This window comes from Phaethon aethereus (genome assembly GCF_964289735.1).
Source record: "Phaethon aethereus genome assembly, chromosome: 2".
NCBI classification, from domain to species: Eukaryota; Metazoa; Chordata; class Aves; order Phaethontiformes; family Phaethontidae; genus Phaethon; species Phaethon aethereus.
In genome coordinates, this window is record NC_138582.1 from 132,670,779 (window position 1) to 132,696,786 (window position 26,008).

General features: G+C 41.8%; 1 protein-coding gene across 1 annotated transcript in view; it reads left to right on the top strand.

Moving 5' to 3' along the window:
- COLQ (collagen like tail subunit of asymmetric acetylcholinesterase) overlaps nt 1–24,543 on the top strand; it is a 41,433-nt gene extending 16,890 nt beyond the window's left edge. Inside the window, exons 4-17 of the mRNA XM_082014951.1 lie at nt 1,400–1,444; nt 2,112–2,138; nt 3,850–3,921; nt 5,746–5,808; nt 6,851–6,877; nt 7,536–7,580; nt 8,340–8,375; nt 9,308–9,388; nt 12,904–13,000; nt 15,409–15,548; nt 18,109–18,228; nt 18,837–18,957; nt 21,884–21,986; nt 23,965–24,543. Of these exons, the coding sequence (XP_081871077.1) occupies nt 1,400–1,444; nt 2,112–2,138; nt 3,850–3,921; nt 5,746–5,808; nt 6,851–6,877; nt 7,536–7,580; nt 8,340–8,375; nt 9,308–9,388; nt 12,904–13,000; nt 15,409–15,548; nt 18,109–18,228; nt 18,837–18,957; nt 21,884–21,986; nt 23,965–24,034 (1,047 nt within the window). The 3' untranslated portion in view covers nt 24,035–24,543. The remainder of the gene's footprint in view (nt 1–1,399; nt 1,445–2,111; nt 2,139–3,849; nt 3,922–5,745; nt 5,809–6,850; nt 6,878–7,535; nt 7,581–8,339; nt 8,376–9,307; nt 9,389–12,903; nt 13,001–15,408; nt 15,549–18,108; nt 18,229–18,836; nt 18,958–21,883; nt 21,987–23,964) is intronic.
- Nucleotides 24,544–26,008: the final 1,465 nt, after the last annotated feature.

The window sequence follows — 26,008 nt, forward strand, 5'->3', positions numbered from 1 at the left end:
AATCCAGAGTTGCAGTACATGTGAAAGAAGCTGTTGTTATTTCAGTTTTTGCTAGACTGTCTTTTTTTTTTTTTTTTTAATACTTTTAATACTCTCTCTGACTTAAATTGAAAGAAAAGTTATATTAGTTCTATTGTTCTGCAAGGTCCATTGCTATAAATAATATTAATCTTGCAACCAAATGATCCATGATCCCTCCAAGAATATTTTTAAATAGAGTAGGCTGGCAGATTTTATCACAGCGGCACACAGTAGGGTGGGTATAACATGGCTTTGGAATTTTTAATTCTAAAGTGCAGGACTGTGTCTTATCATAGGACAATGTTAGAGCCAGTAGTCCTCTGGGCAATACTTTTATGACAATGGTCACCTCGAAACAAATGCTACCACTAAAAAAAAAATCCATGTATTTCTGAATTTTTTTCTTCTGTAGCTTGCATGACTTTCAAAAAAGTCATAAAAGCTCATACTGTTGACTCAGAGCTGAATTTTAACACTTTTTCATAAGAAGGAGAATTAGACTTTTAATGATGTAACTCAGAGTATAATTCCTCTCATGCATAACCTAAGGTAAAATGAAAGAAATAAGATCAAATTTGGCTCTGACACTAATGGGATGCGTTCTGGTTTAGGCTGTTGAAAACCTAAAATAACTCTACTGACTAAAATAGAGTAATTTGCATTTGAGGATACACTTTGCTCCTATACATGTACAATTTGCATCATGTTTTGGACAGGATAAGCCAGACGAGATCCAAACACAAGTGATTTCTAGGGTGAATCCAACGCTCCTCTGATGCAAGCTCTTGGGATTTTTTTCCCGAGTCATTCGAAAATAGAAGGTGGTCTGTGAACTGAAGCATTCTACAACCAAAACTGTTTTTCTGATTTTTTTCTGAGATGGGGTGCCAGGTCTCCCTGGATTAAGAGGTCTCCTGAAAGGAGAATCAGCCTCATTTGAGAGAGAGAAGGATTCAGAAGTGGAGGCAATCCTCCATGTCCATACCACACTGCAGAGCCCATCCCACATGTTTTACGCCACTTCACTTACCACCCCTTTGGCTGACCTCCTTTGCCAGCTGATGCAGTGTCTCTGTGTCCTCATTGTTGCTAATTCTTCAGGACTCCGATACTTCTCATCTTTCCTTTTCCCCAGGCCTTTTTTCTTGGTAGTTTTCTTCATCTAGAAGATGACCCTGCACTTCTCATGTCAGTCCAACTCTCCAGACTGCCATTCAGCAGTGGCACAGACCTGACAATTAGAGGCCACATTCAAAGACCACATCCAACACCCCACCTTGGGCGTTCGCACTGTTCCCAGGAGACACCTAGAGGACTATGGGCTGAGGGAAGGCAACCACCAGTGCCTTCTTACTAATGCATTCACTTTTCTCCCTAGGGTCCACAAGGAATTCCTGGTATCATGGGACCAAAAGGGGAGAAAGTAAGTGTCTGTGTTATGCAATTTGGTATGTTTTTGAGGGGACGAGGAAAGAGGTGGTGGGGCTTGTGTTGCCTTTTTTCCTTGTCCGTTTAGTCAATGGTGGAACTTTGGGATGTGGGGATTTGCTTTAATTTGAGAGTAAAGCTGTGACTTGGTTTGAAGCTGGAATTTAAATCTTCATCTTTCAGTATTAATTTTCAATCTTGCGATGTTTTTTATGGCTTCTCATGACAGTTACCTATGTCTAGAGTATACATTAAGAAAACAGCTCAGATGCACAAGTCAGTGATCTTACTGATCCAACAGCCTTTGTCCACCTTGTCCCTCTGGGAGAACACGACAAGCAGAGCTTTCATATGCAGTGTTAATAGTATGGGTCAGCTCAGATATTAAAAGTGATCTACATGTTAAGTTATGGCTTCAGATCTGCAAAGCATTTGCTCCATGATGATGCTTGAAGAGCCTTATACCTGAAGCTGGGCACGTAATTATATGTTTTGCTATACAAGGGGGTGACTGTAGATTTAGGGCTGAAAGAACAGGAAAGACAAAGGAGCTCTGTTAGAGTAATTTTTCTCATTTTATGTCTGGAAGAAAAGTCTTGAACACAAAGAAAATCCCAGTATGTGTGGTGCCTATGAGACTAATGTATTCTTTTCTCTGGCAGGGGGAGATTGGCAGGCCAGGAAGAAAGGTATGAATGAAGATGCCGTCTCAGACACCGGTCTAATATTTGACAAATAGCAGCTGTCAGAGAGGGGTGCAGACAACAGTTAAATAAAATTAGCTAATGGTGAAGTTTCACCTGTTTGTGCTGCTTCCCCTGGTACCCTGGGTGGGTGGTAGGGAGCTCTGGGCACGGGGCTGGAGAGCTGGACTCTCTTGGCTTGGAGAGCTGTCCCAGATCGTTTGAATTCGACAAATTCCCTCGTAAGAGCATGTGGCTCTGGCCAGACAATTAAAACAGTGTGGGCAATTACCTGAACTATGTCTCTGTGGACAGGGGAAGCAGAGTATGGGAGCCATCATAAAAAGTGTATTTAAAAGAAACAAAAAAAAAAAAAGCAAAAGCAAACTTTTTATTCCTCTGAAGTTGAGACAAAGCTCAGCCAAATAGCCCAGAAGGGGGAATAGCCATTAATGATTGCATTTACAGAGTTTTGGCACCGACGCAATATGCTGACTACAATCCTATGCTTGGTGACATATGATCCATGATATATCATCAAAAATATGTGCCCCTACATGTGATGAAACAGAATACGTTATCTCAGTCGCTAAGTGCCTCCATTTAATGTAATTAACTTTAAAAGAAGACAGAAGTGCAGGATGAAACCAGAGATATGCAGGGGGTAGTCACTAACCAGGAAAAGAAGTACCCTTCTAATAATATACCAAGGATTTTAACACCCTTCTAATAATATACAAGGGATTTTACCACCAGCTACCAACCAGTAATTCAAATGAATATGAAACACGTAAACAAAAGAGGTCTTTTTCTTTAATCTAAATTGCAAATGCCCTACAGCAAACAAAAATGTTACTTACATAAATTCAAGAGACCAAACCAGTAATGTCTCAGAGAGAGTCACCCACCAACCTACAAGAGAGAGCAAACCTCAAACACTGGCGTACTTATTCTTCTGACAAAAACTAGTAGGCCCTAAAAGAGAAGTTGCTTAGGTTGGAAATAAAAGAGCATAACTCCTGCTAAAAGCTGTCTGGCTCGTGGGAGGTCACTCTTAGCCCCAAATGTCATGATGACATTTCTAAGATGATATTGTCAAGTGGCATAAAGCAGTGGAGTAGCACTAATCATCTGCAGCATTTTAGGAGATAATCAAAGAGTGATTTACAGGCAGTAGTTAAAACAGATAAATAACGGTATATATGCAGTTATTGCTAGTCATACAGTAGCTAATAAATGGCAATTATAGCACATATGAGAATGTTCAGAATAAGAATAATAGTAAATAAAAACAGGAATATCTTAGTTAAAGGTTTGGTTCTGTTCCTAATGTAAATTGGATTCATACTGATATAGTTACATGCAAGGGGTTTTTTTATTTACATTGTACTATTAAATGAAAAAAGGATTTAAGTTACTGATACTGGGGTTTTAGGATGACTATTTTGACTGCAGGTAGATTTACTCTGTAGCTGATCTACTTAGTTGAACCAGTATAACCTGCTATTTCTGCAAGCCTATGCTTCCTCCAGTAGCATCAACATAAACTGTATTACGTATATAATATAGTATTTTTTGTATGAAAAACAATGTAAAGAACCATTTGCAGGTCTTTTCCTGAAAAGACTATATTCCTCCATGTCTTCTGTCTGCAGTGAAGGCCTGTGTGTAGGAATGATGCTACATGAATTGTTGTAACTGATGTTTTCCGTTCAAGGGTAGACCAGGTCCCCCGGGTGTCCCTGGGATGCCAGGACCAGTAGGATGGCCTGGACCTGTGGGACCGAAGGTAAGGTTAAAATTCACATGGGATCACCTGTTCAACATCACAATCCGAACACAATAGTTGCCTGGGAAAGTCTTAAACCACTGTCTGCCAGAGGCTGGGAAGCTGCAGCAGTGCAAGGACACTCTATCCTTGTCCCGTTTCTTACACTGCTCTGCCCAGTCTAGGGTTAGGTTACTCCACCTTCAGCTTAGCCCCTGTAGCACTTATATTGATTAAAATAGATGAAAGCACACAATGTTTAGTACAAAGCTGCATTTTCCAGTAAATCTTCGACTCCTCATTTGCTCCATGAAGGTTGGTAGCTCTTGCTACTGCAAAACTAGTAGTGTGAATTAGTTCTGAATCCAAAGCCACACCTGCAAAGCAGACCTTCAAGCCCTTCACAGCTATGTTGGATGAGGAACATCATATTATATAGTATGTGGGAATGTAGGCAAGCAACAAGAGACTATGTACAAAAAAGAAGCCAATGTTCACTTTGAACTGTGAGATGAGAAATGGTGTCCCCTAGAATGCAGTGTGCTGAGGTTTCTCACAGTGGGAGCAGTGAGGACAGAAGGAAGCTCCAACTACTGCAGTCCCTCACAGTCTGATTACTGAGAGCACAGAAGTCAGAGCACTCATTCACTTGGCCTTTTCCATATATGAGCTCTAGTTTTATTTATGAAGTCTTCCTGATTTTTATTTTATCTCCTCTCTGTCTATGGTTATGCATTTGCATCACACTCCTAGAAGCATCCCTCACATTTAGTAGTAATACTTTTTCCTATACTTTGACTGCAAAGTCCTACTTGCTGTTTGATCCCGAGGCTTCTGCTTTTATTGGCTCCCCTGATACCTGCCTCCTCTGTTCTTTAGATGGGTTCACACTTCCATTTCTTCTGGTCTTTATAAATTTCTGTTTCCTGCCTGTCAGTTAAGGCTCCACTTGAATACAGGCCAGCAAGATCTCTGTGCTCACTTCATCTGTCGTGTCTCTCTTTCCTTTCTCTTTTTCTGATCTCTGGTCTTCCCCAATTCCTGATACTCATCTTCACTATAGTCATTTGCTGCATCCTCTTCTTGGCTGTAAATCGCCAGTAAGCTGCTGTTTGGGGTTTTTTTCTTATTCTCATCTCTGTGCCTTCTATTTCTTCAGCTGGGTCTCCTTATTTATCTTCCCTTTCTTTGACACAGCCTTGGTCCAATCCTTATTTCTCCTACTCTGTTTCTTCAAGTCTTTTCTGAACTTCTGCCGGAGAAGCAGCCAGTGTGAAAATCCTTTCCACTACTAGAACAGTGAAAGCCAAAGGAGAATGAGAGTCATCTGTATTCTGCTGGTAGGGCTGCTGCACCTCTGTGGGGACTACTCCGTATTTCACCCTAGATATAATTAGCTGACAGCAGCCAGGGAAGCTGTAAAGCCTTTTCATGATTTACTGGCTCCAAACCACCGTAAAGCACGTGATGTCTCAGGCCTATGATAGAAGTAGTCAGCATGCCTCCTCAAGCCACAAAGGCTCACAGCAAAACACCTTTCTTTTCTGCAACTCAGTGGAAGCGATGCTGGGTAGAGACAATGAGCCTTCGGGCAGTAAAAGGATGCACTGCTGCTGCTAATTGGCTCGCATGCCCTTTAATAGCATCTGGCAAAACTGAAGCACAAGTTACACACACAAGAAAATGCAAATAGAAGAATAAGGTAGCACGAGGACTCAGGCAGAATGCAAGTGCAATATAGACCTCTGACCAATGCTACACCAAGGTCAGGCTTGTCTCAAGTACATTCAAATATGACCTCATCAGAGAGCCACTCTCAATAACTCTCTTTATTAACCCCCTTAGGGTGAAAAGGGAGAGTTGGGTGTGATGGGATTGCCAGGTACAAGAGGACCAATGGGCTCCAAGGTTTGTTAACCAAACGCTGCATTTTCAGGCATTGGTTTCTAACGCTCTGCTGACAGCTGCTTCCCTCATGAATTTGCTGGAAAGCATTTATCAAGAGATATCTTTTCTAATACAGCTAAAAAGATATGTTCTCCTTCAAGCGAGGTTATGTTGTCTGGTTGGGCTTGGCTGTGTTATTGGCTTTTCAGAAAAAATGCTTTGGTGTAAATCACTGTGATACAAAAGTTTTTAAAAGCAAGATTTACATATAATTGTATCCCACTAGAAAACTGGAGTTTTTAAGTGTATCATCTGCAGCATTAACTTGTGTCTGCAATGTTTTCCATCCATCTCATAAGACTGTGGAGATCATTTTGGTCCTCTACTAAACCTATGCATACATGTTGACAATTGAATAGTAAGCACAATTTGGTCTGGATGTTCTAGTATCTGCACATCATTGTCTATAGCATAGCCTCTGCCTTTACAAATTTAGGCCACAACTTTTTAAAGTACTTTAAAAAAATATCTAATTAGTTTAAGCAAATAAAGGATTGGAAAGAAGAATTGAACACCGTTGTTTATTGTATGTTTCTTAAAGAGAAGCTCAGTTTTATAGTAATCTTCACATTAGAAGATCGCTTAAGTATAAATTAAGGATGTTCCACAGGGGAAAACAAAACAAAACAAACAAACAAAAAAAACAACAGAAGAGGAAGATTATTGCTAAAATTATTTTAGATTATTAATTGTGTCATCTAAGGCTTCATTCACTTGTTTACGTTTTATTTCCCTTGTTTAAATTTTAAAAGCAATATCATACCTGCTGGCTTTACCTAGCTTTTTGACATTGGCTTTTGGGCTGAGTTGTCTTGCCTTTAATTCAGATTTCATAGTTCTGTTTCAGTGCAATTTTAAAAGCTGTAAATATTGATTTGCATTTACAAGTTGATGCAAATAATTATTTGTGCTTCGTTCTTTTTCTTCACTTTAAAGTCTGCAAGTTTGCTTCTTGGGTAATCTTGAAAGTGAGATGCATTAAAATATCTACCATTCTCTTTAGGGTTTTCCTGGAACTAGAGGAGAAAAGGTCAGTGTGACAATAGAATAATATATAATTTAACCATTGGAAACAGTTGTGTAAAAAAAAGTAACTGTAGAAATGAGATTGAATTTTGTTGGAGTGACGTCTAAAGGTCCCTCTGAGAAATGAAAACAAGCATCAAGAAGGAGCACAGTCTTGTGGCTTGGGCTGCTAAAGAAGTGAGTTTTACACCCCGTCCTTTTGTGAACGAGTTACTAGGGTGCACCTCACTACAGTTTCCCCATCTGTATCTGTAGAAAGGGTATAATAATCCTTAATTGTTGGTCTGGTTTATTTAGGCTATATATACTTTGGCACAGAGACAGTTTTTACTATAAGAACATAGAGTGGAACCTGAACGTGGATGAAGCCAACTGGGAAAAAAAAATCAAGTTTGGAAGTATTACGTCCAGGAAAGCACGTATTTAAAGTAATTATCTGGGGAGAATGAGTCCCTTTTCCTACAAGCCTTACTCTTAATTCTGTTATACTATCAATGAAAGTAATAAGGAAACATTTTAGGGTGTCTACCATATACCTCATTCTGGAGACACTACTGTATTCTGTGTGACTCCAAATAATGCCTCATGTAGGAGAAATATTTTTTTTCTTCCTTGTGAAATGGTAGTAATTAAGCTGTTGCCACCCTGTTGTGTCTCTCCAGGGATCCAGAGGTGACAGGGGTGACAAGGGAGTCAAAGGAGACCAGGTAATTTTCTTTTCCAAATGGCTGAGCTTTAGCTGAACGTGCACACGAGGACTAACGTATTTCTGACAGAAAAAAACAGGAGCTGTATGGGCGAAGGGAGCCTGGAGGCATCTTCCTGGGAGGGCAAGAGTGGGGAGGGAAGGCAGGCGTCCTACCTGATGGGAGGGCGGTGGGGCAGCCTACATGCCCATGTGCCCCCAGCCCCGGCGTGTAGCAGGGTGACCAGGCTGAGGGGCATTTCCCGGGGTGTAACCTCAGTCTCTCCCAGCCTGTGCACTCCAGAACCACAACAGCTCGCCGAAATGCTTTTAGCTGGTGATATTATATTGCTGTGATGGGTAAAAAAAAAAAAAAAAAAAAGAGAGATTCATGGCTTGGGGGTTCTTTTAACTAAGAAAGGAGAAGTGAAGTGCTTTTAATGTAAATGGAGAAATGCCATTCCCAAATGCAGGCTTTGGGAGTTGTCCAGGTAGCAGGGTTGCCTGTAGACAAAAGCACGACCGGGATGTTTTTGCCAGGGGAGAGGAAGCAGGCAGCAGAGGATTAGACGGAGGAGTAGTGCTGCCGTACAAGGGGCTTTACAGTAAGATTTTGCTTATAGTCCTCCATCCACTGTATCATCTGCAGTGCCGAATCACAGTGTGGGTTTTTCAACCAATATCAATACATGGCATCTGATTTTCTTCCTTCCAAGCAAGGTGCTGCTTCATCAAAAATCACTCCACATTTTTTGATTATTTTTCTCCGTTTACTTTACAGGGAGAAATAGGCTTCCCTGGAATGCTGGGGCAAAAAGTAAGTGGGCATGAGGTACTGGGGAGTTAAGTGCTGGCATAAGGTCAATGAATGGCTTCAGAGACATCCAGGAAAGTATAAGGCATTGAAGCTCTTGCTTGACTCAGTGACCAACACTTCTTGGACTGGATCTAATTCTTTAGGCATTTTATCTTAGGAGAAAACTCTGAGATGTAGCTGTTTGTTCGTGTTTCTCTTTTTTCTAGAACACTGTTGTAGTCATAATCTTCCTCCTGTTTAACATACTCAAACTCTTGATTATAGATTGATAACTGCCCTAATTGTTTGGGTTTTATTCACTTGAAGCTAATAAATATTTCCTTCTTGATACTCTGAATCAAAATGGCATTACTATAAAAAGCAGTGATAACCCTGACCAATTTTTGTCATCATTATTCTGTACTTGAAAAACAATCAAAATGCAGGTGTTGGCTGATGGATACAAATCCTAAAGGGGGATAATTTTATGACATAATCACATCTTATCTCTGAAATTAGGATAAGGAAATGATGGTTGCTTCTAAGGAGGCTGGAAGATGAGTGAATTCACCTCCCTTCCCCTGAGTGACTTTATTGCATGTGCATCTCAACAGCAAAGCAAGATATTGCCAAGGGGTCAGAGAGTTTTGCTAGCCTTGACCTCTCCAAATCTCTGAGCATGTTTCTGATCTCTCCATTTGGCTTCCTCCTTAGGAAAGGACTTTTCAGGGAAACTTGGGTAAATTGTAAGAGATATTTTTTTACTTTATGCTTGTTTTTAAGTATTTTATTATAATTTTGGATTTCTGAGAAAGAAATGGTGCCAACATTATCTAGAGGAATCATGTGAATGAAAGCACTGTTCTTCTGCTGTCTTGTGTAAGGCAGGTATAACCAAGGTAATGTGAATTTCTGTACTTAAATCCTGCTTCCTTCCCTCCACATCCACCAAGGGAGAGATGGGCCCAAAGGGACAATCTGGAGTACCAGGACACAGAGGACCTATAGGAAGACCTGGAAAACGAGGCAAACAAGTAAGACCACCATGTTTCCTCTTCCCATGACTCATGGCATCTGTGTGGTCGTGGCATACAACAGGGGTCTGTGTTCTAGTGGTACCATGCACTTTGTAACAACGGGAGCAGATAGAAGCTTTGAAACACCTCACAATGCATGCACAGGCTGCACAGGAGTTAGTCCCAGCTTTAGGGTTATAAGGAAGAAATTTTTCACAGTGAGGGTGGTGAAACACTGGCACAGGTTGCCCAGAGAGGTGCTAGATGCCACATCCCTGGAAATATTCAAGGTCAGGTTGGACAGGGCTCTGAGCAACCTGATCTAGTTGAAGATGTCCCTGCTCACTGCGAGGGGGTGGGACTAAATGACCTTTAAAGGTCCCTTCAAACCCAAACTATTCTATGATTCTATGAATTGTGTATAAATTTGATACTGACTCCTCTGCTATAGTATTTTCCAAGGAGAAGGTAGCAATATTGGTACAGTTACCTATTAAAGTCACCAAATGGGCCTCTCTGAGTGCACCTTTCCTTGTGTGTTTATTTTAAGCAACAATATTGGGGCTACAAAGGAGACCAGTGCCTGGTGCTCTGAACTGCCACCTGCAGAGCCTGTTTCTTTCCACTGACTGACAGGAAGGGAACATGTTCTTGCTAGACTGACTTCAGTGTTAATGCGCATCTGCCCAGATACAGGAGCTTGTAGATACTGTGGTTAATGGGCTTAGCCGAAAGCATTTTGTTTGCAGTCTGGTTATGTCCAGCTTTGCAAACAGAGGCACATGCCTGCTTCACTGTTGATCTGATGCCATCAGCTAATATTGAAAGAATAGCCAGTGTGGGGAAAAATTAAAGTTGGGTGTTGTGGAGGGAATGATAGGTCACCAAGTAAGGAAGGTATGCGCAATGCAAGTCTGCTAGATGATCCAGAAGAAACTTTTTTTTGTCCTTGATTTGTCAGTTTTTAAAAGCTGATGCATGTGCTTCACTAGGTTTAGGCTTTTTTCTTTTGCAATCTCTGCTCATCTCTCCTGCCAAAGTAATGTGCACAGAGTATGATTCCGTAGCGCAAGGCAAAGGGAAGATGTAGCGCCTGCAGATCAACTTGAACACGCTGCACTCCTTACTTGACCTTAGGTGTTTTGTCACACTGCACAGCATCTTAATCAAAAAGTGGTGATGCAAGGCACGTCATAATTTAAGGCAACAATCAGTGTGACTACAAGAACTATAGTTTGGCCTTAAATTAGGATTTCCAGGCCCAAGGCTCAGTACACAAACCCCTTTCTGGTGCCCTGAAGGCAATTTCAGCATTGATCTTCTGCAGGAAAACAGGGCTTCCCTCTGTAATTGGTGAACTAGTTGTTCCCTTCCTTCTTTTCTAAGCCTTTGAAAATCTTCAGAGTGGCATTTTAAGGCTCGGTGGCTCTGGCTGCTGCCTATAAGTGCTGTAGTTATCGTCTGGCTGTTTGTTCAGCTGAGGGGATAGTTTCCATCAACATGGGGCCATTTCCTGTCTCTTGATCCAGCTGACATCCCTAGATAAAAGCAGCTAAATTAGGAAGGTGTCACTTCCACTTCCATTTTGAGATACATCTTGATTATCTCACTGACTTCTTCAGCTCTCCTCTGCCTCTGGGGCAGGCTCTCCTAAAAGGTGGCCAGGAGGTGGGAGTAACAAGTCACAGCCTCACTGCCCTCTAACTGAGATATAACACCCAAAACTTTGTAACTTGGGAACTGACCCTAAGGAGCATGATAGGGAGGAATGACTTAGAGCTTCAGATGATGTTACTTTGAAAGAAGGGAGAGGAATATAAGTATTGTCCATGGGAAAAGCTTTTTCTGAACGCATGCGTGTGAATGGGTGCGTGTGGAAAGAAACAAGGCAAAGATACGCAACATAAATCTCTGCCATGGTTATTTAATCTATCTGTGCTAAACAAGAAAGCATTAAGCAATCATTCCTCCAAAGCAGGAGACACAGCAGACAGCTCATTTTCAGGCAGTACATGTCTGACTGGCCCTGGTTTGCCTCTGCCAGACTGCTGTTGTGTGGGGGAAAGAGATTTCCCACGCACTTCTCGGGGGCTACAAAACCCTGGTCTGCCAGTTCAGTGTTGCGTAATGTAAGAAGCAATTAGGGATCAGCATTGCTGACATTCACATAAATCCTGGAATATTTTGATGGCACAGAGCTTACCAAATAGGATTAAACAAAGCAAATATTCAATTAGTTCTTCACGTGGCATGGCAAAATCAACCTTCCTGTGGTGAAATGGTGCAAGTGACATTCAGATGTATCCATGGGATACAACTTATTATGTAACAACAAATTATTTTAGCATATATTACTATATATGCTTCATTACTCTGAAATTAGACATGCAACCACTCATCATGCACCTGTGAATGCACATTAACCTGGAATTACACCATCTTCAAGGAGCTTATCTCCTTTGTCCCTAAAGGAAAGCTTACATAGCACATGTCATTTTTGTTATGCTAAATAACATATGCCGTTACATAAAAATCAAATCAGATATTTAAACTTTAAGTTATGTAATACACTGCTGAAATAGAAAGCTGAGAAATTCAAGCCTTGGTGAGTATAGAGCAGGAAGATAAATATAGTTATTTTTAATAAGTGTCACCATATTAAATTCAGGAGCAAAAAATAGGAAGGCACTGAACAGTTCTAGGGTGAAACTTCCAAATGCCTAAGGGCATGCCTGCACAAACAAGTTCCCATGGGGCAAATTAGGGCTGATTTTACAGAATATTACCTATTGTATGGTAATTGTGTGTAAGCTCGTCTCCCATAGGTAATTTTACAGCGTTTTGGAGGATCACCATTTGTCAGCGTGGTGTTGCCACACACTAGCTTGCACTTTGTAAAGCCAAGCCCTTGCTTGCCTTGCAATGATTTGTTAACATAGCTATACCACGGTGAAAGTCAGAGATACAGGGCTCCAGGAACCTAAAGTACTTCTGAAAACAGTGTGGGCCTCACAGTCATTAGCGTGCTTCTGAAAAACTGCACCCTAAAACTGCAAAATGTCGCTGTGGAAGCCCTTGCCCGACGCCTTATTGAATTTTCTCTTTATTTCCCCATTGAGTATTAATGCAGTAACTAGGGATTTCCAGGGTCACCTATTTCAGCTCCACCAGCCCTTCCTTCCTCAGCTGCACTGCCTCCTAGAGAGCTACCAGGGGTAAAAAGGCATCCTTAAAGAAAGGCCAACCAAATGATTGGAGTCAGAGCAGGGTGATTCCTGACTCCACACAGAGCAGATCTGCTGAGACCATTCACTTTTAGGAGCAGAAGTCCTGCGTCCTGCCTGGACATGCTTTTCTGTCTCCATGTAGGAGAGGACAGCGCCTCCTCCCTGGGGTGGTGGCTATGAAGTTCATCTTGCATGCTCCTTATTGGCAAATGCCTTGGCTTTCTTGAAAGGGAAGCCAGTGCTGGCTGGAAGAAGTTGTGTGTTATTAATAGTTTAGCAAATAAATGGATGTCGCCTCTCTTCTAGGGACTAAAGGGAGACATTGGGCCCGCAGGTATCATGGGTCCCCCTGGAAGACCTGGTCCTTCTGGCCAGCCAGGCCCTCCTGGACCTTCAGGATCAGGTAAGCATGAGATGGGTTGATTTCCTAAGCAGTGTCACCGCTCCCCAGCCCTTCATGACTCATCACGTACACCTACACAGGCCCCTTTACAAAAAGTGCTGCTGGGCTTTGTTTGCTTCTCTACTGACAGCAAGGAGAGGATTTCTCCTGAAGGTCATGCCATTGTTGTCCATTATAGGGACTCTATACCTGTCCTAGTTTAACCCCAGGCAGCACCTAAGCACCACACAGCCTCTTGCTCACTCCTCCCATGGTGGGATGGGGGAGAGAACTGGAAGGGTAAAAGTAAGAAAAATCATGGGTTGAGATAAAGAGAATTTAATAGGTAAAGCAAAAGCCGCACACACAAGCAAAGCAAAGCAAGGAATTTATTCACCACTTCCCATCGGCAGGCAGGTGTTCAGCCATCTCCAGGAAAGTAGGGCTCCATCACACATAACGGTTACTTGGGAAGACAAAATGCCGTAACTCTGAATGTCCCTCACTTCCTTCTTCTTCCCCCAGGCTTTATATGCTGAGCATGATGCCATATGGTATGGAATATCCCTTTGGTCAGTTGGGGTCAGCTGTCCCAGCTGTGTCCCCTTCCAACTTCTTGTGCACCCCCAGTCTCCTCGCTGGTGGGGTGGTGTGAGAAGCAGAAAAGGCCTTAACCCTATGTATGCACTGCTCAGCAATAACAAAAACATCTCTATATCAACACTGTTTTCATCACAAATCCAAAACACAGCCCCATACTAGCTACTATGAAGAAAATTAACTCTATCCCAGCCAAAACCAGCACAGTACCTTACTTGAAAGCTTATGTTATGACTTCTGATATTTCAAACAAAACCAAAAACATGGCCTTGTAGTACCTGTGGGACTTCGGTAGATGGGGATGATGAAAAGCCATCCATCAGCCTTGGAGGAACTCGTTAATCTCCATCATCAAAGTTCTGCTGCTTCTCCAGATAACCTGGCTTACAGTGAAAGATTGTGACTTCTAATTGGTCAGGACACAGTCACTCTGTGCAGCTCTGTAGAAGAAAACCAGATGAGACTCAAGTCACAATGGCAGTAAGGAAAGAAGGGAAGAGAAGGAAAGGGATAGGAGTCCAAGGGAAAAAAAGGGTGGTGAAAAAAAACCCTCTCTCTTCTTAGTCAAGTGCTGTAGATCTATGCTTGCTGCAGTTGTGTGTGTTGTAGGAATCATGAGAAAAATCTTCTAACTGATAATTGTACAGCTTCAAAGCTATACAAGGAGATGAACTCTAGGCAGCTTGTGAGACAAAGCGTAGACATGAAGGGCAATACACAACCCACGATGTTCAGTGACGGTGAACCCTCAGGTAGGGTTTTCTCAACCCAGATATATACTAAAGTACCTGACAAGAAAAACAAAACCGGTTGGAAACTACTGTTGCCTCAAATATACAACAGCGCTTGCACTGCACCGCATCTGTTCAATGTCCTCTTCCATTTTGCTTTCCCTTTTTCTTCCTTTGCTTACATCAGTGGGCAGGAGGTCTCTTCCTTCTGGTGATGTGGAAATGGTGCATCTGCGAAGCTGGGGGCTGCTTCAAAATCTTCACATAACTCATGTCTCCCAGTATGAAACATCTTTGTCCTGAGTAAAATAGCTGGAAGTTTTCAGAGGGCAGAATTTTCACCATGCCAATGGAAAGGCAGCCAGGACCTTGAGATTACTTTTTAAAGGCTTTATTCCATCTGCAGAAAGTTTATGTGTCAGGCTTGTTAATCTTTTTCCTCTAGAATATAAATTCTGATCCTAAATGACCTTTCTGTAATGATGTCACTGCTTGCAGTATGCACATGTTGGCTCATAGTCTAATTCTGCAGAGCAGTGCATCCTTGCCAAAGTTTGAAAGTCAAAAAGCAGTATTTTAAAAAAAAATTATTTGCAGTACTCCTGTATTTCTGCTTGGATTTTCTTGTATAGAAACCTCTGAAACAGCATTGCTCAAGTGATTGCACAAATGCACAAGTCCAATGCATTGTGGATGTCTACAGAGTCTGACTCTACTAAACTTGGTGCATAAGTGCTGTAGAGTGATCTGTGTGTTCATCATGACCTGAATTTCTGTAGCTTCAAACAAGCTGACATTTATCTAGAAATCCTAAGCACATGGCCTCTCTTTTTCTCTGTAAAGTTGGTAGAAAAATTTAAACGCTGATCTGAAAAAAAATGACTGTGGTACAAAGGCTGGTCTTTCTCCTGCAGTGCTGGAATTGGTGGTTCTAGTAATCACATCCTTCAGTTCCCAGTGGCTTTGGTGGGAGATGTGCATGTCTGAAAATTTACATAAACACATATATCCACCTGACCTGTACTTTTTCCCCTAAGGCTGCATTTGTGTTTTGTATGTTAACTTCATAACAAGGCAACCTGGTACTTTGCTTCCTAGGGCAATTTGCAATAGGACCAAAAGGGGAAAGAGGACTTCCAGGGCCTCCTGGGAGATGTCTCTGCAGATCCCCCCAACATGTGAATAACCCGCCATATGAGGAATCTCTGTTTGGACACAGTTACCCAAAAGTCCCTGCGGTAAGCAGATTTTCAGGGAGAGGATGTGGGCGATTCTTAAATACTTTTATTATTAGAGTTGTTACGTTCACTAATATTTTGGATTTAACAGGTAAGATGTCTGTATGTGGGCAATGTGTTATTTCCAGTACCCACAACCTCGGAGATCCAGTCAGTGCAAAAAAATCTGGTCTCACAACTAGTCTGAGGATTGTGTGATTGAGGCACTGAAATGTAGCTGTTTCAAACCATCAGTAATGCAGCACGTGTTTAGGAACCTTTTTACAAGCCCGAAGGTGCTCTCTTCCACCTGCTACACATATAGTCTGTTCTTTTTATTTCAGTAAATTGAAATATATTTCAGATTGGTCAGTGAAGTAAGCATCTCTTTCTTGTTTATTTTTTATATCATCTTCCGCAAAGACAGTGATTTCGGAACTGAATATTGGGGTGAAGCATTTCACATATAAGATAGAACTTTCTCCCAAAGCACAGAGCCTCTGCCTTGAACCAAAAAGGAGTCTTCATGAACCATGGGAGTCAGACTTCTGAGCTCCTGTCTGTAGACATACACTTTTATATAGCTATAATTTCAATCTCTAGCCTTCTTGAAAGCATTTTTACGAGCAAATTGGACAAAGTACTTTAAAGGACAAGTCATTGCTGGAAAGTGACCTAGCAATTTTTCATCTCTGATTTCTGTGGGCTTTTGTAAAGACTATTTCTGTACTTTCCCTGCTGCTGGTCCCTGCCTTATTATTCTGTGCACTGTGGCACTTAATCAGCAATGAAAGTGCTACCTTGCTGCTGCGGCGTACCAGCACAGCCCAGCCCCTCCGCTCACGCAGGGGGATACTGGGCGGTTGTCGAGTCACCTCTCAATGACAATAAGCAGCAATTAGCTTTGCTAACTTGCCCATCTGTCACATTGTCGGAAAGCTGTTACAGTTTGTGAAAGGGACATATTCACAACATTGTCCATTAAACTGGGTCATTGAACTCAATTTTTTGCACGAGTGGGCTGCAAGTCTTGTCAGCTGCTCGCTCATCCCTGTCTGTGTTGCGTTATAAAAAACGCCCCGTTATTTTAAGACTTAATGATGACAGAAGAAAGTGCATGAAATAAAGGTGCATATCACAACATGCTGCACACTGTTGCAGAAAAATATCATGTACTTCATGGCTCAATGGACAAGGTATAAGGCTTGCAATATTCTGTGTAGGTCGTGTGACCCTCCTCCATCTGGCACAGTTTCATATTAGATCATAAAAGATAGTAATGAGAGTGTAACTACCTAAAATATAAGTACCCTACGCTACCTCTATGAACCCTCATTTGGCGATGCTCAAGTGCCGTTTCTGTTCTCAGAAATGAGGGACGGGGAAGAGGCAAGCCCCTTGCCCCGGGGTGGGGCGGGCTAGGGAGCAAAGCACTGGTTTTCGGTCACCGGCTAAGGGTCATTCCCGTTTTTAAATGTTTTGCCATTTCGAAGGCCGGTATCTGTAAGAGAGATTTTCAGAGAGCACAGATGTGCTGTTGATTTCAGGAGAAATTGGAACTCTGGGGCTGGGACCTGAGCTCCTGAACGCAGTTACAGAATCAGTTCTTTGCTGGCTTTCTATTTCTTTGCTTTCGTTCATTCAAGCTGAAGGCGTTTTTGTTCAATGCTTCTTTAATGAAATTGGCCTTTGTTGGGGGCTGTGGGAATATTCTGCCATGTAAATATTTCAGGGCGATTTGTTTTAAAAAGAGCCAATTCTGCTAATGCTGGTGGGAATCAGGCTCAGCCGTTTTGCTCAGAAGCATTCCATTTGCTTTTTCTTAATTTAACAATGGTTTTAATCTTTCTAAAATTAATTTGGTTAAGCTGCTGAAGGAAGAGATTATTTCCTAATGCCATTTAGAGCCCATTTCAGTGACTGAGACATTAAAAAAATTGGTAAGAGAGCAGGTCATCCTAATGTTTCCATTTTGAACAAATTTTCTTCTGTTTAATTGAAGACTTGGTTTTAGACTAAAGTATATGCATGTAAGGAAACATGCATTTCAATGCCAATTAAATCTAAACAAAGTACAAAGTAGTAAAAGATAAGTGCAGGTTGCATTGAGCAATGCATTATTTATTTTGTAGCCATGAGCATGCCTAAAAAAAATATAGACAAAGCCACAAAAAGCTCTTATACCCATATGGATTTTGCAATTGTTCCAGCACCTAACCGTTTGAGCATCTGATTTTTTTTTTCCTCAACACTGATTATGCATGAGTATTTGCATGATCATGACCTGTGGATGTGCATTTTGAAATAGGGGCCATTGGAGCCGTAGCTAGGGGCTCAGGAAAGACCGTTCTCCTTTGGAAACTGGTGTCTCTTCTTACCAGTTGCAAATGAGCCTCTTATAGTCGGGCAGTCCATGGGTGTAAGTTCTCACACCATTCTGTTTCTGAAAACAATCAAACCACTTTTCTGTGCAATTATTTACTTACTTGCAGATATATATGCCAGTTTACAATGCTAGATTCTGTGACAATCCAAAATACTTCTTGAGAGGGTTACCAATCGCTCTTTTTCTGTGCCCCAGATTTTTGTGGTGAATAATCAAGAAGAATTGGACCGGTTAAACACCGAAAATGCCTTAGCTTTTAGAAGAGATCAGAGATCTTTGTATTTCAAGGATACCTTTGGATGGCTCCCAGTCCAGGTGAAAATATGACTGTGGTCTCAGAAAACTCGTGAGTGTATGTTTCATTTTTAAAAACAGCACATACTTCTGTACTTAAGGTGTCATACAAAAATCAAGCAAGCAAATGGAGCAAAAAGCTCATTTTTTAGCACTGCCACAACTGTACTTAATTCTGTGATTTTTGTTCACAGGATTCTTAATTACTGAGGCGTTATCTCATCAGTGTTGCAGGTTTTGCTCACCTGCTCGTGAACCAGGCTCCACTGCTGAACAAACTGGGGCTGAGTTTGAGGAATTTGCAACACTAAAGAGCACTTTTGATTTAACACAAAATAAGGCAAAACTCGCCAGGGTACAAAGTTGCAGGAAAACACAAACCGTGCAAACCAAAACCATGTATTTCCTTATCGTTTCAAGGAGCTAAGCCAAGTCTTGCTGAAATCAGCAGCAGGATCCTTCTTGTGCCCACTGGTCTTTGAACCAGATTCTGTATAAACCCTCTGAACCACCAAGTAGCGGGATGTGAAAACTGGGTTGCAGGATCTGCCTCCCACAGCCCTGCACCCCGGCTTGCTCGCCAGGCTGCTCGTGGTCGGTTCGGTAACCGCTGTGTGTTTTTTGGCCAGCTCACCCCTTTCTCCCCTGTGGATTACCGCTTTGAGGATGGTGGCACCTGCGGAGACGGGGTTGTACAGGCAGGGGAAGAGTGCGACGATGGCAACGCAGTTGTGACTGATGACTGTATAAGTAAGTTACAACGCATCGAGAGCGGCTTCTTTCTACCAGGGAAGGTGCATTAGTTGTTTCCGCAGAGTACAGCGCTGTGTAAATCACACAAGCGCTTCACTCGGCGGAGCTTGCGTGGCTTTTGATTCGAGTGCAGGCACTGGGGCAGGGAGGCACGACGGCCATAGTGCAAACACCGAGCTCCTTTGTGCAGGAGGATGCCATACGCCAGGTGTCTGCAAGTCAGCGCAAAACCGTCGCATTTCAGGGGCCGAATCCAGCAGCTGGTTTACATACACACCTTCTTCGGAGGCTGTCGACTTTCTGTCACTGAAATCGGGAATAAACCTCGTAACACCAATGTAGTGTTAAAAGGCAGGCATTCTTTATTCACGGCGCCAGGAACACGAGGGATAGCTCCTCCTAAATCGCGTTCGCTCGATCAGTTCAAAAATCAAACATTTATAGGCAAGATTAATACATATTCATCAAGTTTCCATACAATGATTGGTTAAATATTCCTCGCCTCACATGTAAATGACCACGCATGCTCACTATAATTTCTTGAGATTTTACTTCCTTGATCTTTTGAGTCGGAGGGTTTCTTGAGTGGGTGGTCTCTGAGTCGGTGGTCACGATCTCCCCCTGCCGGAATTACCTTTCCTACAAAGTTCACTTAAGCTTGGCAACACTAAATAGATCTTCACGGGCTACCGGTCCAATATGCAATCATTCACCCCACAGTCCTTTGTTTTAAGACAAGACTATAGAATGAATAATTACCCACCCACCGGACCGTAGAACTGACCAAGGTGTTCCTTCTTTCTGACTACTTGTTATTAGAACAAAACATAATATCATGATCACAATGTTACACTTAACTCCTTGATAATTAAATCAAGATGGGAAGGGTTAGGTGGGTTCTCGAGCAGCATTGCTGGTGCATAATGTTCTTATAGTTACAACTTGCTACAAATTCACAAACCTATTTTCTAACCCTATTTTATTTTAATTCTCTACCACCTTGATTACATTTCTGGCGGAAAGATGTAGCATCCTTTTGCAGTGCAACACAAAACCCCTTAGGACAGACACTGGTGCTGGCTGTTTCTAATTGTAAAGCCAGATCCTGGATCCAGTAAAACCGCTTCTGATTTTGTTATTCGCTTGCCTGGGGAAGCTGTCAGCCCACTACCTTAACTAGTAGGTTTACACAACATTTGATTCCTGTCTAGTCAATCTTCGTTTTGCTGGTTGTGGATAGCAAAGAGCCTACAAGCGCAGAAGCAGCTGTGGCAACCTTCACTTCGACCTTTCAGCTGCTTTTGCCGCTTGATTCCTTCCCCAGAGCACGGCGCTTGACGCCGTCTGCAGCTGACGCACAGCAGGTTTGGTGCTCCGTTGGTTCTAGCAAAGGGATGCTGCTTCGTGTTTCAGAACAAGAATCAGCCAACACTGAAAGATGCAATTTTTCTTTTTCGTTTATACAGCCCTCCATTTTTCAGCCTGTCTTTCTAAGGAAATGAAGTGTAAGCAGTCACACTGTGTGCGTTTGTCCATCCACCTATCCATCACCACCCTTTCCCTTATAGCTTAGGAATCCCAGTTAACTTCTCATCGACAACAGGAAAGGGATTTCAAAGGCAATTCAGTTGCAACAGGTATAGGGAGACATATAAATGAATGTCCCTCTAAGCTTGCCTGACTGCAGCGTTACCCAGTGAGAGAGCATGAACTCTCCAGGCTCCAAGCACGAGAAAACGATTCAATTAGAATTTGCAATCAATCATGTGGAACAAGCATGCAGGAAAATAGTGTTCATTAGTTCTAGTGCCTGCAAAATTGCACACAATGCATCTGGAGGCACATCGTGTTGCTGTGCGCTATACACTGGGCAAAGCTTCAGGTCAAAGCCTTGCAATACATAGATTTCTGGCACTGATCTGACCCAAAGAGTTATCATTGAGTTACGTGGAAATGAGCACATTGTCATCATTCTGCTCTTGTGACTGAACCAAAACAAAAAGCTTAACCAAATGTTAAGTGGACTAAAACAGGCTCATTGTTCTTAGAAGCATCAATTTCTAACAAACAGATACTTGCTGCAATTAATTAACCATTTCTATTTGTAAATAACCCACTTTTATTCTTATAAACTCCCTATTCTTGAGTGGAGGATGAGGACATTTAATCCATTGCTTAATAGTGTCTCCAGGAAGGTGTCAAAAGGATTTTAGCTAAATTTATTTTTTCAAGTTACAAAGTCATACTCAAAAAGTTGAAGATATCAAAAGCCAAGCCCAGCTGCTAAAATAGCAAAGACACCCACATATTACTGCAACCTACATGCCAGTAATCATGAAAAAATGTCACAAGGCCCGCTCACACTCAAGCCAGTGGGAAAGACACATTTTTGGCAATCTTTACATATTTTTTTTCCTTTGATTGACAGGAAATATACCTGCATATTGATCCCACATTCATATGTAGGAACTCACAGTAGACACGCATAGATAATGTGCAATATTGGGTAAAGGTCTAGGTTAGGATTTTCAAACCATTTAATGACCTCAGAGTGTTTTTTTTCAAATTGTGACCTCCCCAAATCATTTGTTAGCTACATTTTATGCTGCCTTTAATTTGTTTTAGTAGTATTTATCTATGGTGATAATAATTATTAGAATAAATGCTGTTATAATTAGTGTTTCTGTAGTAATTATTTTTAGCAGTTATCCATTCTTTCCCTTCGTCATTGAAATTAGGCTAAAAAAAAAAATACTCTTTGTAGTGAAGAGTATTGCTCCTCCTAAGACAGTCTGGGGAGGGGATCCTCCAAGAAATGCCTTGTTTTATACTTTACACTTGAAAAATCTAGTTCCACTTACCTGACCTGCCTCCCTTACATATGCCGTGCCTTGAAAGTATTTCTTTCTGTATTTTTCACTAGGATGCCGCCGTGCTTACTGTGGAGATGGCTACAAACACGAGGGGGTTGAAGACTGCGATGGGAAGGATTTTGGATATTTGACATGTAAAACTTATCTCCCTGGGTATGTATGATATGTCTTCACTTCAGTTCAGGGATTTTTGTTTGGGTTTTTTTTTTTTCCTTTTTTCTCTCTTTACCAGCTTTAAAACAGAAAACGATTATCCACTTAAACCTTGTTCCACTGAGACCACTGCGGGTAGCGAGGGAGAAAGAATCTGTCAGATTATTTCTGCATATCATTGACTTTAAGGGCTCAATCTCACCTCTCAGTAATAAGCACATGCCTCTTACTGTACATAATGAATGAAAGTCACATTTGCCCATTGCTTGCAAAGATTTCCTCATTTGGTGACATTATCATTGCATTGATGTTCACCCATAACATACCAAGAGTAGGAAAGACCGTGAGAAGGAGATGATCACACTGAAGGAAAAAAAAAAAACAAAAAACAACCAAACCACAACCTTCTACCAACCTCCTGTTGCCCTTACCTTTAACTATACTCTTGGGTTATCTTTGTTTCTGAATCAACCAGTCATCTATCAGCCTTTCCAAAGACCAGGAAATTCAGCCAACAGCAGATGCAAAGCCATGCGTCTGCTTAGCAATGATGTCCTTCATTTAAAACATCTGCTTATTGTTGACTTGTCTTCTCTGCCTTTGTTTAAGCAGCTTCCTCTGGTTAGCATTCTGCTTCCAAGAGCAGTACCTCTATTTAACTGTCAGGTATTGTTACTGGCTAACAGGAAACATTTAATTTGCAAATGAAATTATGCACAGAGCCCTCATCATTCATGGAAGAATAATGTGCTAATTGACAGGAATAAGAAACCACAGGATGTCTTTGTAAGTCAAGTGCTGTGCTAATCCTTCCACTGCAATTGTTGGAGCACTCCTGGTGTAAGAGACTTGCTAAAATCGAGACCAGCCAACCTGTCAATCTGAAACATTTTACAGACATCTCCTCTTCAGACAGCGTGGAGCTGTTTTCTACTGTGAAAACTATTCCTTTCTAAGTGTCTGAAGTTTGGTGCCAAAAATAGCACCACAAAAGCTTAAGAAATTTTTATAAATTTCATTTTCCATGTATAATCAAGTTGTGACAAGCTATTTTAGCAGATTATCTGCTAAACTAAAGAAAAAGCTGTGACTCATCGGTAAAATAGGTATATGGGTTTGGCACCCCATGGGATTTTCATCCCAAAGCACCCTGTCCTCCACGAGCTCTGCTCCAACTGATTTTCCCATACACTCTTTCCAGCCCCCAAATCCCTCTCATATTTCACACACCTTCACTTCAGATTTTATGTCGGTTTTCTGAGAATGTGGGATATCCAAGGACATAGTTTTAAGGACCTGCTTAATGGCTGTGTAGTCCACAGTTTGTGGATTATATGATGGAAGGTTATTCACTTAGACATATGCTAGTAATAAAAACTCATCAAAATGGTTATTTTATTAACATCTCTGGTCAGGTCTTCCGTAGGTGGAGTCACTGCAGCTCAGTTTAAGTCAGTAGAAAGACAAAATAACTGTTTTTCCTTATTTTTCAAGGACCCTTCCATTCGCTTTTTTTTATTTCAAAAGTGGGTATGTGTCACTATCATTATGTCACATACAGGAAAAATAAGTTAACGGACAGGCACAGTCACAGCTGCTAGAGCTATTGGAAATAACTGGAAAAAACACTTAAGTCAGAGCCTCAGATATTTTGTTACACAGTTCCTGTGGGTGAATGCCAAGGCCTCCTGCACCTACCCCTGCACAATGCTCAAGTCCCACTGTCAATTAGTTTTTTTTTTTTTTTTTAATTGACGTTACTGGAAATTCAGTCTTCACTCATAGTTTCTCCTGAACTCATATTTTTCTAAGAAGGGGGAGCACAGTAGAGCACGGATGGAAATTATCCTCTTATTTTGTTTCCTATATGTTGCTGGCGTTTTCTGATATTCTTCACTCCTACAGAGAGTTACATCCAGAAACCACGCAATGTGAACTATAGCATACTTTGAAACTGAGGAATTCTCTTTTATTTTAGGTCTTATGGAAAATTGCGATGCACTTCTTACTGCTACATCGACTCTACACAGTGTCGGTACTTCACATGAGGGGAGCGGAGGTGGGTAGCATCCCAGATGTAGCGGGGTGCTAGGTGCTATACTATCATCTATCCAAGAAGGACCGGGACAAAAAAAACCCCACCCACCTCTGTGTGAAAACAAACAGGGAGACATCATGCTGCTGATGGCCATTTTGAGATGTTTTTCTTTTTTTTTAAATTAAGTCAGATGATTGGGAAAAAATAGGACCACTGCATCCTGTCTTAATAGAGAAATGACAAATGGTGTTTGCCAGTAAGACTTTCACGTGGCTGTGGATGGCAGCTCGCTCTCCATCACAAACACAACGTTAAGCTACTGGAAACTGAATTTCACTAACCAGGAATATCGTGTAACAATTACCTCGACTTAGCACTGTTAAACCTACATATAAGCTCTTCAGGGTTTTTGCCTTCAAACCTTCTCAGCGTAAACACAAAGCGTATCTTGGATGCGGTGTTTATAGAGACTTTCTCTTTCATTACAATGTGAACTTTGCAAGTGTTGTACCCACATGGGTGGTGACTTCAGTGGTGTTAAGGTTAACTATACACCTTCCTAGGTCGAAAGACCAGAGGCCCTTCAGTAAGCGCTTTCAAGATCAGCAAATCAGCCAAAAAAGCTGGTTAACTTCACCTTCAGGCTAAGATGTTTGGCTGCGTGATGCACGGAAATGCAAGCAGTCGCAGGAGGCCTGAAACTGCAGACCACAAAGGCCAAGCTGGACAAATAAACTGTGAAATAGCCAAGGAGCTCTCTTCCAAGGGCAAATCAGACAAGGAGGGAAGAAGGAACATATTTCCGTATTTTTCATCTCTGCCGAGCTGACTGAGCTCTGCGTGACCCCGAAGGGGCTGGGACGGCACCGGTTACCTGCCTGGAACCCCAGCACGACCACGTACACATCGCCCTCACCCTGGTTTCTATCTGGGAAGGTCTTTTTGTTTTAACCCCTTGCCCACCTGACCATTACCATTCAGTTACTGGTTATACCTTCTCCTCTCTCCCCCTCTCCCTTGCTCGCCGCTTCCACTGTCGTTTCTGGGGTACCCCCCAGTGTAAGTAAGTTCTCACTTTCGTATCGCTATAAATCAGATCTTGGAGTAGAGTGTTTATGGATGCTCATTCATGCTGTGTAATGTACATGTATTGTTGTTTTTCAGAAAGTTTGTTCAACTATATTAGTTCTGATAGGAGTCAGAGTAATTATATACTTATTTATTGGCAGGCATTAAAGAGCATATTTCACATAAGAAACATATTAAATGTTATGTGAAAAAGAGTCTATAACAGAAGTTAATTAAACAAAGGGTGTGCAGAATTCAGGATTAAGAGCCTCAAATCAAGGTGTTATTTTCCTGCAAACCACTCATTTCCGCTTCACGCTAAATGCTGTACACGACTGTTTGAAATGCGTGAGTTACCTGTACCAGCGACAGCACCACAACAGCTGCCCTTACACTGCTGCTTCGGTAAGGGTTAAATAAAGGTGGATGATGTGTTATAATGATAATGCATTGAAGTAACCAAGAAAAGCATACAACTTTTACCACCTGTACAGAAGACACTTACTCTGCATGTCCAAAGTGATACTGGAAATCACCAATTAAAGAAAAAATAAACAAGATTAATGTACTCTTTGTGGCTATCACTTACCTGGGCTCTTTATACTGCTGTGAAGTCAAGCCACCACCTTTTGTAGTCCAGTTCAATAGCTCAAAATTCTTCTTCTAGTTTCTTTTTTTTTTAAACAGAGGTCTTAATAAAAGGTCAAGGAACCACTGGGCCAAGGAACTTGCCCAACATAAGCTCTGGAAATCTGGGCACTAGCACAGCTGCCTTTTGATTTCCTGTGCTTGTGCAAGCGGCGGGTTCCGGCAGCTTCACACCACGCGGGAGCGTGTATCCCGTGGGAGGCTCCCGAGGACAGCCACGTCCCTGGCAGCACGTCCAGCTGGCCAACCCTCCGGCTGAACCTCTGGC